At 27.7% G+C, this 14710-nt stretch overlaps 2 protein-coding genes across 4 annotated transcripts in view; one reads left to right on the forward strand and one right to left on the reverse strand.

The window, feature by feature from the left end:
- The window catches only part of LOC107456462 (5-oxoprolinase), a 56073-nt gene extending 49118 nt beyond the window's left edge, over positions 1–6955 (reverse strand). Inside the window, exons 1-4 of one of the 2 annotated variants that reach the window (XM_043042841.2) lie at positions 6834–6955; positions 6572–6752; positions 3248–3439; positions 452–577 (exon numbers count right to left, since the gene is read on the reverse strand). In XM_043042841.2, coding sequence (XP_042898775.1) covers positions 452–577; positions 3248–3439; positions 6572–6733 — 480 coding nt within the window. In that variant the 5' untranslated portion in view covers positions 6734–6752; positions 6834–6955. Of the gene's footprint in view, positions 1–451; positions 578–3247; positions 3440–6571 lie in introns of both variants that reach the window. The other variant, XM_043042839.2, reaches the window with a different exon arrangement.
- Positions 6956–6959: 4 nt separating this feature from the next.
- LOC107456458 (RecQ4 helicase) overlaps positions 6960–14710 on the forward strand; it is a 33187-nt gene continuing 25436 nt past the window's right edge. The window contains exons 1-5 of one of the 2 annotated variants that reach the window (XM_043042837.2): positions 6960–7407; positions 7494–7527; positions 8997–9058; positions 9146–9271; positions 12765–13579. In XM_043042837.2, coding sequence (XP_042898771.1) covers positions 7309–7407; positions 7494–7527; positions 8997–9058; positions 9146–9271; positions 12765–13579 — 1136 coding nt within the window. In that variant the 5' untranslated portion in view covers positions 6960–7308. The remainder of the gene's footprint in view (positions 7408–7493; positions 7528–8996; positions 9059–9145; positions 9272–12764; positions 13580–14710) is intronic. The other variant, XM_071180166.1, reaches the window with a different exon arrangement.

Genomic DNA, 14710 nt, shown 5'->3' on the forward strand with positions numbered 1-14710 from the left:
AAAACTAAAAAGGAAATAATGAAGTAAAGTCATAATAACTACAGTTTTAGGTAGTCTAAAAAGAAGAAAATAATTTTATTGGTGGCATACCAAACAAAAAATGTAGAAAATACCACTTTCATTATAAAACTTTCGAAGTCTTTTGAAAAAGATGCACACTATTTTTTTCTGTTTTAGGTCCAAATAAAACAAAATTATTAATTACAGCTACAAACTGAAGGCAACCTTCCCAGGTTAAAAAACATGAAGGATGCATCCTACATTTTTTATTTTAAGTCTGACAAAAATAAAATTATTTTCTGACGAAACATAGTTAATAAAACTTTCATTTTATTTCTTACAATTACAATAACTTAAGATAATGAGTAAAATTAAGAAAAATAGTTTTATAATGAATGAAACATCAATGTAATAATGTTAAATACTTAAAAAAATATATAATAAAACTTACGTTCTCCCCTGTAGTACTAATTAAAGTAGGGCAAATTTTTTTAATTTCACACTTGCTTTTTTCTAAAACAATTCTTTCATCAACTTCAATAATTTCTTCATACAAATCTTCAGGACATTTTATTTCCTAAAAGCAAATAAACTTTAAAAAAAGGAAAGAAACAATATCCTAACACATTGTTGTAATCGAAAAGATTTAAAACATTAGTGTATATTTTATCAATAAAATAATTTTAAGATTTATTTAAACCTGCTTAGAACTATCATGTTCAGGAAAGTGTAATTAAACAGATTTTTAAAATAAATTTCTTGTTACTTCATAGTAACTCCTAAAAGAAGATTGTGTTTTAAAACAGAATATTAACATGTTGTAGTAAGCTTTCAAAATTTAAAAAAAGCAAAAATTTAAAATATTAGAATATCTTGCTATTAAAAAAATTTCAAAGTTTTATTTAAACCCGTAGGTATCTTCCTCTGAAATGTGTTACTATTTCAAAGTAACTGATTAAAACAAAAGTAATTGTATTCAAAATATTTATTTAAACCTTTCACAGTTGAACAAATGTGTGCAAAAATATAAATAGATAACGAGCTATAAACTTTGTCGCTTTAGAATAACATTGGAAAAAAAAACGGATTTCTTGTTTAGGAAAGTAATCTGGTTACTGAAAATGAGACTGACAATTTTATTTTTGATGTTTTCAACAAACAATCAAAACAATAATACAGTTAAAATAAAATCTATATTTAAATAAGATCAATATAATTTATTAAAATATAACTTAAGAGTCATAAAATTGATAGACAAATCCCTTGACTCAATTTTTTTTCTAAGATAATAAAAAACATTACTACATTTTTATAGCATAATTGTGGCAAAATTTTATTTTACACAATTAAAACTTGAAGTAATATTTCATAGAAACACTAGAACTTAAAAATATAGTTAAAATAAAATCTAAAACAGAGTAAGGTCAATATAATTTTGCAGATACTCCAACTCATGATCAGAGTTTTCTGAAGTAATCATGAAAATTTTCAGTAGCTTCTAAGCCCTTTCAATAATTGTACAAAATGTGTTTTAGAAAGTTTAAGACATTATGAAATAAATAGTGAAAAAAAGTAAAAAATAGTGAATTTTTAGTATTTTGAAAATTTAGCATTTTGCAATAATGTTTTATTTAAATTATCAAGATTTAAAAAGAAATAGATGCAAATAACCAAAAACACAAAAAATTATAATCATTAACAGCTGAAAAATAATATATAACTATCAAAAAAAGATCAAAAAACGATGTGGATTCATGATGGCATAATACAACTCAAGTTCAAAATTAGCACACCATAAAAAGATATCAAAATTGGAAAGACGATTTGGAAATGGACAAAAAAATGATTAACAGCTGTCCACAAAATTCCGGAAACGATGTTGATTTACAATGGAGGCATCATGTCTAAAGTGATTACTTAAATATGAAATTCGTATGTTGAAATAACATTACAAAAAAAGTTTGGGATTAAAAACCACATGGCCACCACAAACTAAAGACGATTAGAAAAGTGGAATTATCAGATTTACAATTGAATTGTTGTTATTGGGCACACGAGAAAGTGAAGGCTGAAACTCAAAATTCACATATCAAATTATTATCATATTTAAAATATTCAAATTACAAAAATCACTGGGAGATGGTTGAAAAATCATAGAAAAACGACATAGATCTAAGATAAAATTTTTGTGTCAAAAAGTTAGAACTTTCATAGATAAATCGAATATCGTATTAAGTATATCAGAATTTAATAACCTTTGGGAAATGGCCAATAAACGATAACCATTTACCAAAAAACAATAAAAATCATATTTTTCCGTAGAATGGGTTAATTCCTATAGTTCATAGTAACAGGCAAAATTGCAGAGAAACTTCAGAGAATCCGGGACAAAGTCTCTGATTTAGAGTAAAAATACAATATAAAAGTCATAAAATTGATAGACAATTCACCTGACTTACAGTTCTACAATATTTTTTGTACTTTTATTGAAGCTGTAAGCTCCCTTCATCAAGTTTATGTAAGGTAAAAAAAAAACAGTGATATAAAAAAATAACTTGGACGCATACAAAACAAAGTTTTAATATTTATTAAAATATCACAATCACACTTTCAAATATACATAAAAACATTACTACACCTGTAAACCACCTTTGGCATAAATACAGAGCTGTAAAGGTATTATAAAATGCTCTGCTATGAGGTGCAACTAACTAATAGATATTTTGCCCTATTCCTCACACAAAGAAATCTGTTAAAATCTTAAGAAGTTAAGCACTAACTCATGTTTCAAAATTGAATTAATGGAGAAGAAAAAAATATTGAATGAAAAAACGAAGTTACCCTTCTTGTGTTAAAAGAAAGTTCAGAAAGGTACTATACTTAAATATCTTCAATTCTGCATCCTAGAACAGAATTCTAAAGGAAGGTGAATTTTTTTTTAAAAAATGTTATGACCATGGAAGTATAAAATCTTTCACAAACAAGCTTATGATTCATTCTTCAATATGATTTATTATTAACATCCAATCTATTGAGATAAAAATATTGTCATACTTTGTCCAAGTTATTTCATAACATCCAGTACCTACTATCTCCAACAATTTTCAAAGTTAAAAATTATTTTAAACAATGGCAAATACCAAGTAAAATACAACCGGTAAAAAGAAGTTTAGAATAAGAGCATTCCATAAATTAGAAATAAAAAATTCCTATTAAGTAAAACGAAAAATGAATAAATAAAACATACCAAACTAAAAATTTTAGGCCGAGACTGATTCCCAATATGAAGAACATCTTTAAACCCAGATGTAATCACTAAAGCAATTCTTTCACCTTTTCTTTCTAAGAGAGCATTAGTGGCAACAGTTGTTCCCATTCGAATCCAATCTATTTCATCTGTTTGTAAAGGTTCATCCATTTCATATTTTTTTCCAGTTACCTAAATCAATGGAAAATACAGGGTTGCCACAGTAAAAAATGAACAAAAATAGTTGCCTTTAGTAGCCTCAAGCCTGAAAATAGTTGCCTAAAACTATAAAAATAGTTGCCTGAACAGGAACAAAAATTTATCAAAAATAGTAGCCAAATAACTAAAATTATAGCTTAATTACCAAATACTATTATTAGGACTGGGTGAAGTCAGAAATTTTAAATCATGATACATTGTCAGTTAGACATCAGGATATAGTGATAAATCGCAATTTAGTATATGTTCAAAAATTATGTATGGGAAATCTTTAAATCAATCAAAAATAAATAAAAAGGAATAAATCTAGTACAAAAGAAAATATTAATTCTAAACATATTCTACTATGACATCAATATCATTGCTTAATTTTTTCAATTAAATTAATAAAGAAGTCAAAGTAAAAGCAAACCCAAGCTTTATTTCATTTTTCTTAAATTAAAAATGATTTAAGATTTATTGGTTTAAAAATAATAATACTGTAACAAATTATTTTACATACATGCATTAAAAATTAAAAGAAATAAAAACGAAAGTGGAAAACAAACCAAAGAAATGTTCACCTTAGAATTTATTTTTTTTATTTATTTATTATTTGTTGAAAAAAAAACATGCTTTTGAAACATCATTAGACCCTTTTTTATTTACTTATTTAAAATAATAAAAAGTAGTATTAACTAATGGTCAAATTCTGTACTTAATAAATGTAAAAATATTTTTACTTATTTATTATTATTTTCATTTTTGAAAATAAAATCGACTAAAGATTTATTTGTTTAAAAATGATACTGAATATCTAACAAATTATAAAACAAACAAGTATTGAAAGAATTTTAATTGAAATTTTAAAAAAAATACTTTAAGTACTAATGTTAAATTATTAAAAACCTCAAAACATTACTAAACTTTCTATTTAATTTTTAAAAAAAATTGTTTTAACTAATAGCCAAATTTTTTTAAAAAACTTTGTTTTCATTTTCTCAAAAAGCAAATTAAATAAAGGTAAGCTTTGTTTTAATTTTTTTATAATTAAAAACGACTGAGCATTTATGGGTTGAAAAACAATCAAATTATTATACTTACCTGCATTTAATAAATTAAAAAAAACTAACTTTTTATGAATACAAAATACCCCTATTAAATGGTATCGCTTAAAATAAACAATAATTGAAAAAAATCAATGATTTGATCTATTGAGTTCAGAACGAAAATTTAAGATAACAGCGATTGTGCAGCAATCGCAAAGTAACAGTAGGTCTACTAAAAATAATTGACAAGAATCGTTATGAAATAATGCAGAACGAAACGATCGCTGCAAAAGTCCCACTGAAAATAATTTACAAGAAACCAGACAATTATTTCTGACGAAATAAAATGCACAACGATCGCAAAATGACTTAAGTCCCATTGAAAATAATCTTCAAAAAACGCAAAATCCCAAAGACAAAAATGGACATAAAGAAACTATGCATTGCGTTCTATATTACAATGCTGATCCTCGCACGAAACCGGGAGTTCTGATTCAATTCGCTCTTCGTCATTCAACATCACAAAACTAACATCTTAATAGCAAAACGCTATCTACATCTCTGCAGCTAGACGAAATCAAAATCGTCTTTGTTAGTGCGGTAACAGCGTTAGCCTAGTCAAGGATCCTTGCATATTAAATCGTTAAACTGCGATTGTAATCTTATTCCGGCGGTTTAAATCAGATTTCTGATGCATCACCTGAAACGAAAGTCACTACATCGGCCTACCGATATATGCATTAAATCGATATTTCGCGATACATCAATTTATCGCCCAGTCTAAACTAAGCTCCAATTAAAAAAAAGTTTTGTACAAATATAAAAGGTATATATATTAGAAAATAGGTACCTAAATAAAAGTCGAATTACAATAAAATATAAATGTTAATAGAAGGAAAAAACAATCAAAAATAACAAAACTGCCCCTCAAAGAGAACATATAACAAGCACTTTATTAAATCCAATGGAAATTTAAATTTTTGGCTCTTTGGACATAAATGATTGTATAAAAGTATTAACGTTCTGAAAAGTATCGTTCATTTTTGCGAAAAAACTTCGCAAAGAGTAAAAAAAATCTCCTAATAGTCGATTATTCCTGAAAATATTTGCTTTTTTTGCCTTTAAAGTTTACTTTCTTTTATTAACGTTCTGAAAAGTAACGTTCATTTTTGCAGAAAAACTTCGCCAAGAGTAACAAAAAGTCTCCTAATAGTCGCCTTTTCCTGAAAATAGTTGCTTTTTTAGCCTTTTCAGGCAAAAAAAAGTCGCCATAGTCGCTTAAGGCCGAAAATAGTAGCAAATAGTTGCATTTTAGTAGCCTGTGGCAACCCTGACTTTATCACATGAACTATCAAAGAAATATGCTTAGAAACTGAAACATGAAAAATAATTAAACTAGCTTACACACAATAAGAGTATCATTTATTTAGACTAGAATGCACTGAAAAAGAAATCTTGAAAAAAGTTGTTAATATGCAAGCCTAGATGAAAGTGGATAAAAGAAACTCATAAAAAGGAATTATGTTGTTGAAAATAATGAATATGGTGTGATGGCATAATTTACTTTATGTCTGACATGACCAATAGATCCTATTTAAATCCTCAATGTTTGGTAGTCTGTTTTTAGTGATCAGTTGTCGCTAAAATCTGGCATCATTTTAAGACATAGCTACCTACTGATAAGAAACTCCTCCCTTTTTACTTTTCTCTAAAAATTATTTAGAATTGAAATTTAAAATACCAGTACGTCCACCCAAAGATCAGGCATCACGTTGCGTAAATGAAAACGAAAAACTGTTCAATGAAAAGGTTAGGGCAAAACCAATTCAATGAAAAGGTTAGGGAAACATTCATAATTTATCATCAATGCATTAACAAAATAGAAAAAAATATATGCTAATGCAAATATGTATTTAAACAAATTAAAATATATTTCGACGAACGCAAAGAAATACAGTATATTTGAAATGTACAAAATAAGAAATTAATAAAGAAAAAATATTCGAAAATATATGAATAACAAATTAATCAAGAGTAACACATTATACTTTTCAATAAAGGAAAAAGTAGTTATTACTTCAGAGAGGATACGTCGAATTCCTTCTCTCGGAGCATCTTTATAATTTGAAGGATCATCTGACAAAAGCTTCAAAACTTTAACTTTACGACCAGGACAAACAGCGAAAACATCAGTAAAGGTACCGCCTCGATCAATGGCAAAGCAAAACTTGTCCTCCATAATATTAAGAATGTGGTCTCTATACAATTCAACAAAAAAAATAGATATATATTTCTATAAATTTAGAAAATTAAAATAAAAAATTTAATTTTACAAGTACGTTGGCTCATCAATAGGTTTATCAAGTAAACTTTGCTTGACATCTACACATTACTCCTACAATAACAAATCGGCCACGATTTGATCATGACGTAACATCAGAATATAAACAGTGAAAACAACAGTTAATAATAAACCGAAATTCCAGTCACTAATTCCTCGATTTAGAGAGTACAAGCGAAAAAACTACTTTCCTTTCCTTTTTTCTTTTCTAGGCGCGTAAACAAAAATTTGAAAACAAACATTGTGCTTTTAATTGAGAGAAACAGTAATTATTTTTTATACAAATGAAGAGAAAATTTTTGTAACTTATCTTTAATCTATTATACGTGTATCCATTATATTTCATGATTTAATTTGACTTTATCTACTAATGGTTTGGAATAAATAAGAATTCATAAAAAATGTCAAACCACTTGTAACGTGAAACATTGCATACATTAAAGTATTTGGTATTATTAGTAAATGGAAATAATATGTCTACAACCTATAAAAATACATTAAGAGACTTAAAATTGAAAATAAAAAGCTGGGAGTCTGAATTTCTTAAAATAAATCTTAAAAAACCAAGTAAAGTAAGTTGTTATTTTATTACATTTTTATTTCATCACAAGACTAGCTTTATGTGATGTTTTTACTTAATACATGTTTCTTTTTTTAGGAGGACATTACTAATGCACCATCGAATATTAAAGGTATATAAGAATATTTTTTGAAACATGTACTTTTTTTCTTCACAGTTTGTGTAGTATTTTGTGCCTGATAAAATAAAAATTCAAAACTCGTGTATAAGCCAACGTGATAGAAAATGCATACTATGCTTGGGAATAAAAATGTACCCTCTCTCTTTTATTGCCGGTTGTATATAGGGCAAAAGGACCTTCTAACTTCGTAATTAGAAGATTAAAAAAATATTAGTGTTCCTTTCAAATTGTCTTTTTTATGTGTCTCTTTATTAATTTTATGTTTAAGCATTCTGTTCTCAACTATTATTTTATGTTTAGCATGTGCCTTTCACAATATTTAGTGATCATCGCTAATGTCCGACAAAAAGAGATGTATTTCTATTGACGATGTCCTCTTAAGAACTTTTCAAAGTTAATGGAGGTGATTATAAGCCCTGGATATTTACGTATCGTGATCTGTCTCATCAACTACAATCGCCAAGATGCCAAATAGATTTTAAACTTGCAAATTTTTTAAAAAAAACATGTAGAAGTTTGCCCGGGTGTGGCTAAGGGTTATACCTTTCGAGTTGGTCCCTTTCTGTGATGTTTTTTTTAGTTTCTCACGGGCCACTGCCCGGAAGTTTCCAAGACTTGGTGGTTATTCTGCTACAGATCACGATACGGAAATCTCCCTTATGAGCCGACCTCCCCCTTCCAACTTTAGCTTTCAAAAGATTTCCAAAATTCTTGGCTTATATTTGGAAATATACAGCATTTTAGATATCAAAAGATATTTTGTGAACTGTGCTCAGTTGTGTCTAAACTATGAAGTTGATTATCGGAGTTTAAAGTTAAGCCACATAACCCTATTGAAAGAGGACTCCGGAAAATAAAATATGGTATTCAAGATTCAAATAACTTCAGTTTCTATATCAATTGTTAACTTAAACATACCTAAGTGTAATAAGAACAATATATCAATTTTTCTTAATTAAAAGACAAAATGAATGTAATATTTTTTAATCTAACAACCTTTGAAGTTTTTCAAAACTTTGCCTTCTTCAGGAAAAGAAATTGTAGTATACTTTAAACTTTCTCTATTGAAAATTTATTTTATTATTCTGTTTAATTTACTCACGTCATCGGTAATTTTTAAATAAATGGTAGTTTATTTTGAACATTATTTTGTCATAAAAAATTATCTGTTTGCATTTGCACTTATATTTTATAATTGTTTGGATGTTTTTATTTTAATTTTGGAAAAGAATTATGAATGAGGAATTGAAAGGATTTTTTTAAATGCAAATATGTTTAAAGTTATAAAAAAATGTCCTTACCAAAATAAAAATGTAAGGAAAAAAATCCTATATTATAGCTTGCTTTGGTATTATGTAAATTAGAAACTAGCTTTATGATAACTACTTGAGTGTGGTTGAATTTAATTATATTTTTACAATTTCTGACTAATCATTACAGGTTTAATCCTTTACTTACAGAATCATATAAAAGTTATTGGAAATTACAAAAGAAAGAAACTAATGAGAACAGTTTTATTAAGGTATGTTTCTGTTTTTTATTCCATATTTTTTTAGTTTCATTACTTTATTATCATTAATATTTATAAGAGTTTTTTTTTTTTTCATAGGAAGATGTTTGGAGTGTGAGTTTAAACAAATCAAATTTGAAATCTTCTAAGTTGAAATATAATGAACAATATGTAAAAAATATAAGTGACAAACTGAAGTTTAATTCAAGTTCTTTGAATGTAAAAGTAAGTATACATTTCTTAGTTATTTGTTCTCAAATTGCCCAAACAGTATTACAGTATTTACTTGATTTTTCCCACAAGAAATTTGAAATACCTATGAGTTATCAACTAACACAAAATTAAACAATAATTGGCAGTCTTTTTTTTCTGTATATCTATTTAAAGATTTAAGAACTGTAATTTAGGAATGGGGCTTTTATGAGTTCAACAAATTCCATTCTTAGAATTCGCCTGATTTTATCTGTAGATTTGTTTACAACAAACCCTTAACTTTAATGAACCAATACTTTTACTACCATAAAGAATTTTATCAGAATCTTTAATACTTAGTTGATATTTATCTGATGAAGCCACAAACTTCAGTATAAACAAGGTTTTTAGTTCCTTATGGTGTTTTTTACGCATACAATTAAAGCAATATAAAAGCCAACCAATAAAAACCAATTTTATTTTCAACCAATCATTTAAACAAAATACTTGAATTAAAGTCCTGGAACAGCATACTGGCTTGTAGAACAGCGACTAGTAGAAAAGTACCAGAATGTCGTACCAATTCGTTCCAACCCTACAACACCCCTGTTCATAATCTTTTAAATCAGAAATTATATTCTTACTTATCAATTAAAATTAGTAAATTTCAAAGGAATCAAACCAGATCAAATTACATTCTATGTCACTAAGCAATCAGCTCAGCCTATGTCACTCAAAAGAGGATTTTTTTCTGTAAAAATTGGTAGGAGTTTTTATTTTTTGAATAATTTTTTTGGGGGGTGTGCTGAAGATGAATCCGCATTTTACAAACAATATTTTTTTGGGAAGTATGTATTTTCCCTGAAAAAATATCCAGTTTTTTGCATGCAACTATTTTTTTCCCTTAAGATAGAAAATTTTTAATAGCATATCTGAAGACTAGAGAAAATTCCTACATGCATATATTATAGTGTACATATGGTTATAAATTTAAAAATTGTGAATATAGGAATAGACACTATATCATTGGAATAATATCTCTCTCACTAGTTAAACGGAAAATCACGAAGAAGAATTAATAAAGGTTTGGAATGCATAACAAATTTTCCTGCGATATCTAGAAATATGTTATAAAAAATTATTTTCAACCTCTGAGGGGAGAACTCCTTCTCAATAAACCTGATTTTTCATAAATCTTCTCCAAAATCACATTTTTAGGGTCTTTTTCATTTTTGATTTTTTGCTTATCTTTAAATTTTTGCTTAATTTAGACTTCTAACAACGTTCATGCTAGTTTTCCCATCCCCTCATCCATTTATTTCTATCCCCTGAGAAGAGTGTTTACCCTTTAACCCCTCCCCACTTCCCATGTAATCATGATTTTGTTTAAAAAAATTCTGAGAACAACGATAGTTAGTCTCCCTTTTTTAATTTTCATGCAAATAAAGTTTAGAATGTATGTTTTTCCCCAATTTTATTTTTGTTCCAAACAGCATAAAAGCACTCCCCCTGAAGAACCCATCTCCTAAAATCAAAATTTGAAATATAACTCTTATCATTGTTTTCAATAAGTAGTTCTTAACTTGTTTCTAATTTTCTTACTCTGTTAAATTATTAACTTTGCTTCACATAAAATTTTCATGAGCTTCCAAATGTCATAGTAAATATTCTAAATTTTAATTGCGCAGGTGTTTTTTAGAAGAAAAAACCCTAATGTTTAAGGAGTAGTGTCCTTAAAAATTGTGATTTTATTGGATGAGGCACTTGGGGGAACTGATTTTTTTTTAATTCAGAACAAAAATGAAATATGGGAAAAACTCATATTCCAAACTTTATTTTCAAGATCATGTAGGAGAGATCAATAACATTTAAACATAACATCATGATTTTTAGAAAAATTATGGTTATAAGGAATGTGGGACTTAAGGGGTGAACTCTTTTCTCGAGGGCTAGAAATAAATTGGTGAGGGGGATAGGGAACCTCACATAAGTGTTGCTAGAAGTTTAATTTGAGTAATTAATTAATTGAGTTTTATTCCTATATTTTCTTTTAATATAGATATCCCACAAAAGAATTTTTTATACATTTCAAGCCTTTATTAATTATTCTCCTCTATAAATCTCCATTGAAGTCCTTGGGGGAAACATCATTCCTGTGCTTTTTTCATTGTTCCAATACTAATTCTTTGATTTATTACTCTATAGACACATTGTAAATGTAAAATTTGTAGAAAATTTTCTCTAGTTTTCAAATATACTATCAGAAATTTTCTATCCTAATCCATAAAAAAGTTATACGACAAGAACTGGATTTTACCAGGAAAAAATTTATTTCAAAATGTGTGGATTTGTGTTCAGCACCTCAAAAAACATAAATGTCAAAAAAATAAAAACTTCTGCCATTTGTTCCAGGTAATGTCCATTTTTGAGCTCTATTGCCTAGATTAATGAAACATCCTATCACTTCATTTCTCAGAACTAAAGTCATTACAGACTGTTCCTCCCTCTCCAGAACTTACTGATAGTAAAAATGTTAAATTATAACAAAAATTCTAAATATTTACAGTTATATAAGTTCTGCCAATATAAAACTAACTTCTTCCATCAGCATGACAGCCTATTTAGCCGCCCCAGCTAGTCGTCTCCATCTGGCTCGATGGAGATGACTAGTTAGTGTCTTCTAGGTTTCTCCTATTTATTGATTCCCATGGTTTTAAGATCTTTTTCCACGGAATCAATCCACCTGGTGTTTGGTCTTCTCCTTTTTCAGTTGCCTGCAAGCTTTTCAAAAGTCAGCTTCTTAACTGAGTCACCATCATCACTTCTACAGATGTAACCCAGCTATCTTATTCTGTAGGATTTAATAACTGAAATTATGTTTGGTTATTTAAATTTTCTGTTAAATTCATAATTGTACTGAATCTGTCAAGCACTGCTTTCTTTAACACCTCCGAAGATGGTGCTGAGTATTTTTCTTTCAAATATTTGTAGGTTATTTTCCTCAGTCTTTTTTAAATCTCAACATTCTCTAGTACAGTACAGAACCCGTTATCCGGAAATCAGAAAACCGGAAAACCAAAAAACCGGAACGAAATTCGATAAATTTTCTCGCCACTTTTTAAAAAAAAAATTTTTTTTTCCTCATAAGATTTTACGATTTTTCTTTCTTTTTTTAACGATGTTTACCTTACCATCATTTTGGAAATAATCATTAGTCAATTACTTCATCGTTTTTTCATATTTTTAAGATTATTTCCAATTTTTTTTTTTTTTAGTTGAGTTTAACAATAAAAAAACGGCTTTTTGTAGCGATTCAGAAAACCGGAAAAATCAGTTATCCGGAATAGCGATGGTCCGGACCGTTCCGGATAATCGGTTCCCTACTGTACAAAATACACTGAACAGCTAACTATGATACATAAAACTTCAAAGACTAAACTAAGTTGACTCATAAAAACCAATCATCTTGTTAATGTTTGTATTATATTATTTAAGGAAAAAACTAAAAAGTGATATTTTTTTACAGAGAATTCTTCCTCTGGCTTCTGAAACAAGCAATTCTGAAGTAACAAATTCTGCCACATCAGTATCATTTGAAGTTAAAGATGACATTCCAATATCTCTGCCAAAGGCTAATCACAATTGTCCTGTTGTTGATATAAGTGAATGTGATTCCCCTTTCAATGATAATACTGGCATGATAAAACGATTCAAAACTGTTCAATCTGTCAATTTAATTCCTTCAACTGTAGGTTTTATTCCACAATTAAAACCATTACAATTTGATCAAAATGTAAATGCAGATTGGCTGGAAAGGTGTGATTTTTCTTTATCAAGTACTGCTGATGTAATTAAAACATCTAAAGAAGTTCATAATAAACAAACTCCATCAAACAAAAAACCTGAAAAGAATGAGCTAAATGATGATGTGCAGAAAAAATGTGAGTTAACAGAAAATAAACAATGTTTTCATGAAATGAATGAAACTAAACAAAATTATTATGAGTTGAATGAAAGCAAACATAATAGTTGTCAAATAAAAGAGAGCAAACAAGATTCAGCTGACATTGCCAAGACAAATAGTTTGAATGAATTGAAAGCTCTAAAACATTCGCCTGTTACCAATAGTTTTGTTGCAAAGCATAATTCATCAAATGAAGTTTGCTCTGAAAAATTCAACTTTTCATCTCAAAATGAGAAGGAATCAGATAATGAAATCTCTTCTAAAGATGATTCTGCCTCAGAGAAAAAACCACCATCAAAAAGACGTAAGTTAAATAAGTCTTCTGGAAGTTCAATTGAAGTGTTAGACTCTTCAAAAAAAGCTTCTCACCTTAAAAGGTAAAATAATTTCTATTGTTCTTTCTTTTTTTTTTTTGGTGGGCCCCAAAACAGGGAATTTTATCAAACTTGAAAAATCAGAGAAATGTGAGGGAATTTAATTAAAGTACCTGAAAAGTCAGGGAAAATGAATTTAAACTGAGTTTTAAATACCTTGAAATCCTAATTTTTTTTAAGAAAATAATTGGTCTGAACCGTTATTTCTGGGAATCTTTTCATATTGTGGAAAATACAAATTATTTAATTAATGATCTTTTAGTATCTCATTCTTTCCTAATATTTGGAAATCAATTTTAATTTAGTTTCTAAATTAGTTTCTAACTTGGGGTTCTCGTCCTACTCCCACATATACCTTTTTCTTATCTCTTTTTTTTTAGTTTAATTTTTTAGCTCAAATTGTTCCTCATTCCTTGTTAGTGAAACCTCTTTTTTGCTTAATGCAACTTGTTTGTCTCTTGTTTTCTTCTGTCATTCTGCGTTTTGAACTCTGAAGAAATTTCTTGTTTATAGAACCAAAACTCTAGTATGCCTGTTTTTGTGCCATGGTTTACTCATGTATTTTAGCTTCATCCATATGCAGCAAAAAGTACACCCTATCATTTTTTTGTTTCTTATTAGATATTTATAAATGCTGGAAAAATCACTAATTTCTTCAATAGGTACCTACATTTATTTTTTACATTAAAACAATTGAAATTTATTCTTTAATATGCTGGTTATTTAATAGATATATTTATGATATAAATCAATCAGGCTCATGTCTTTTTCTACAGTTTTTCTTTTAGAGTGCTAGTGAATATTTAATAAATATACATTTCAATTAATGAGTTCAAATCAGAATCTGTAATTTATCTTTGCAAATAGGTTTGGTACTAATTTGTCAATTATTTCTTTGCTAGTATAAGAAATAAAAACTTTACTTCCCTATTTCTAACAAAATTTGAACTAATAAATTTATAGTTTAATGAAATTCTGTCAAAATCAATCAAAGAAAACTATCTGTAAGTTATAAATCAATCAATTATTGGTATTTCTTTGTGCGCATTTTGCAAAATGTTTACATTTAAGAGACAAAACAATTTTAAATTTGCATCCTTTTTAATGACTATTAATCCTGTTGCTGAATTATTT

This window comes from Parasteatoda tepidariorum, chromosome 4, assembly GCF_043381705.1.
Source record: "Parasteatoda tepidariorum isolate YZ-2023 chromosome 4, CAS_Ptep_4.0, whole genome shotgun sequence".
In the NCBI taxonomy this organism is placed as follows: Eukaryota; Metazoa; Arthropoda; class Arachnida; order Araneae; family Theridiidae; genus Parasteatoda; species Parasteatoda tepidariorum.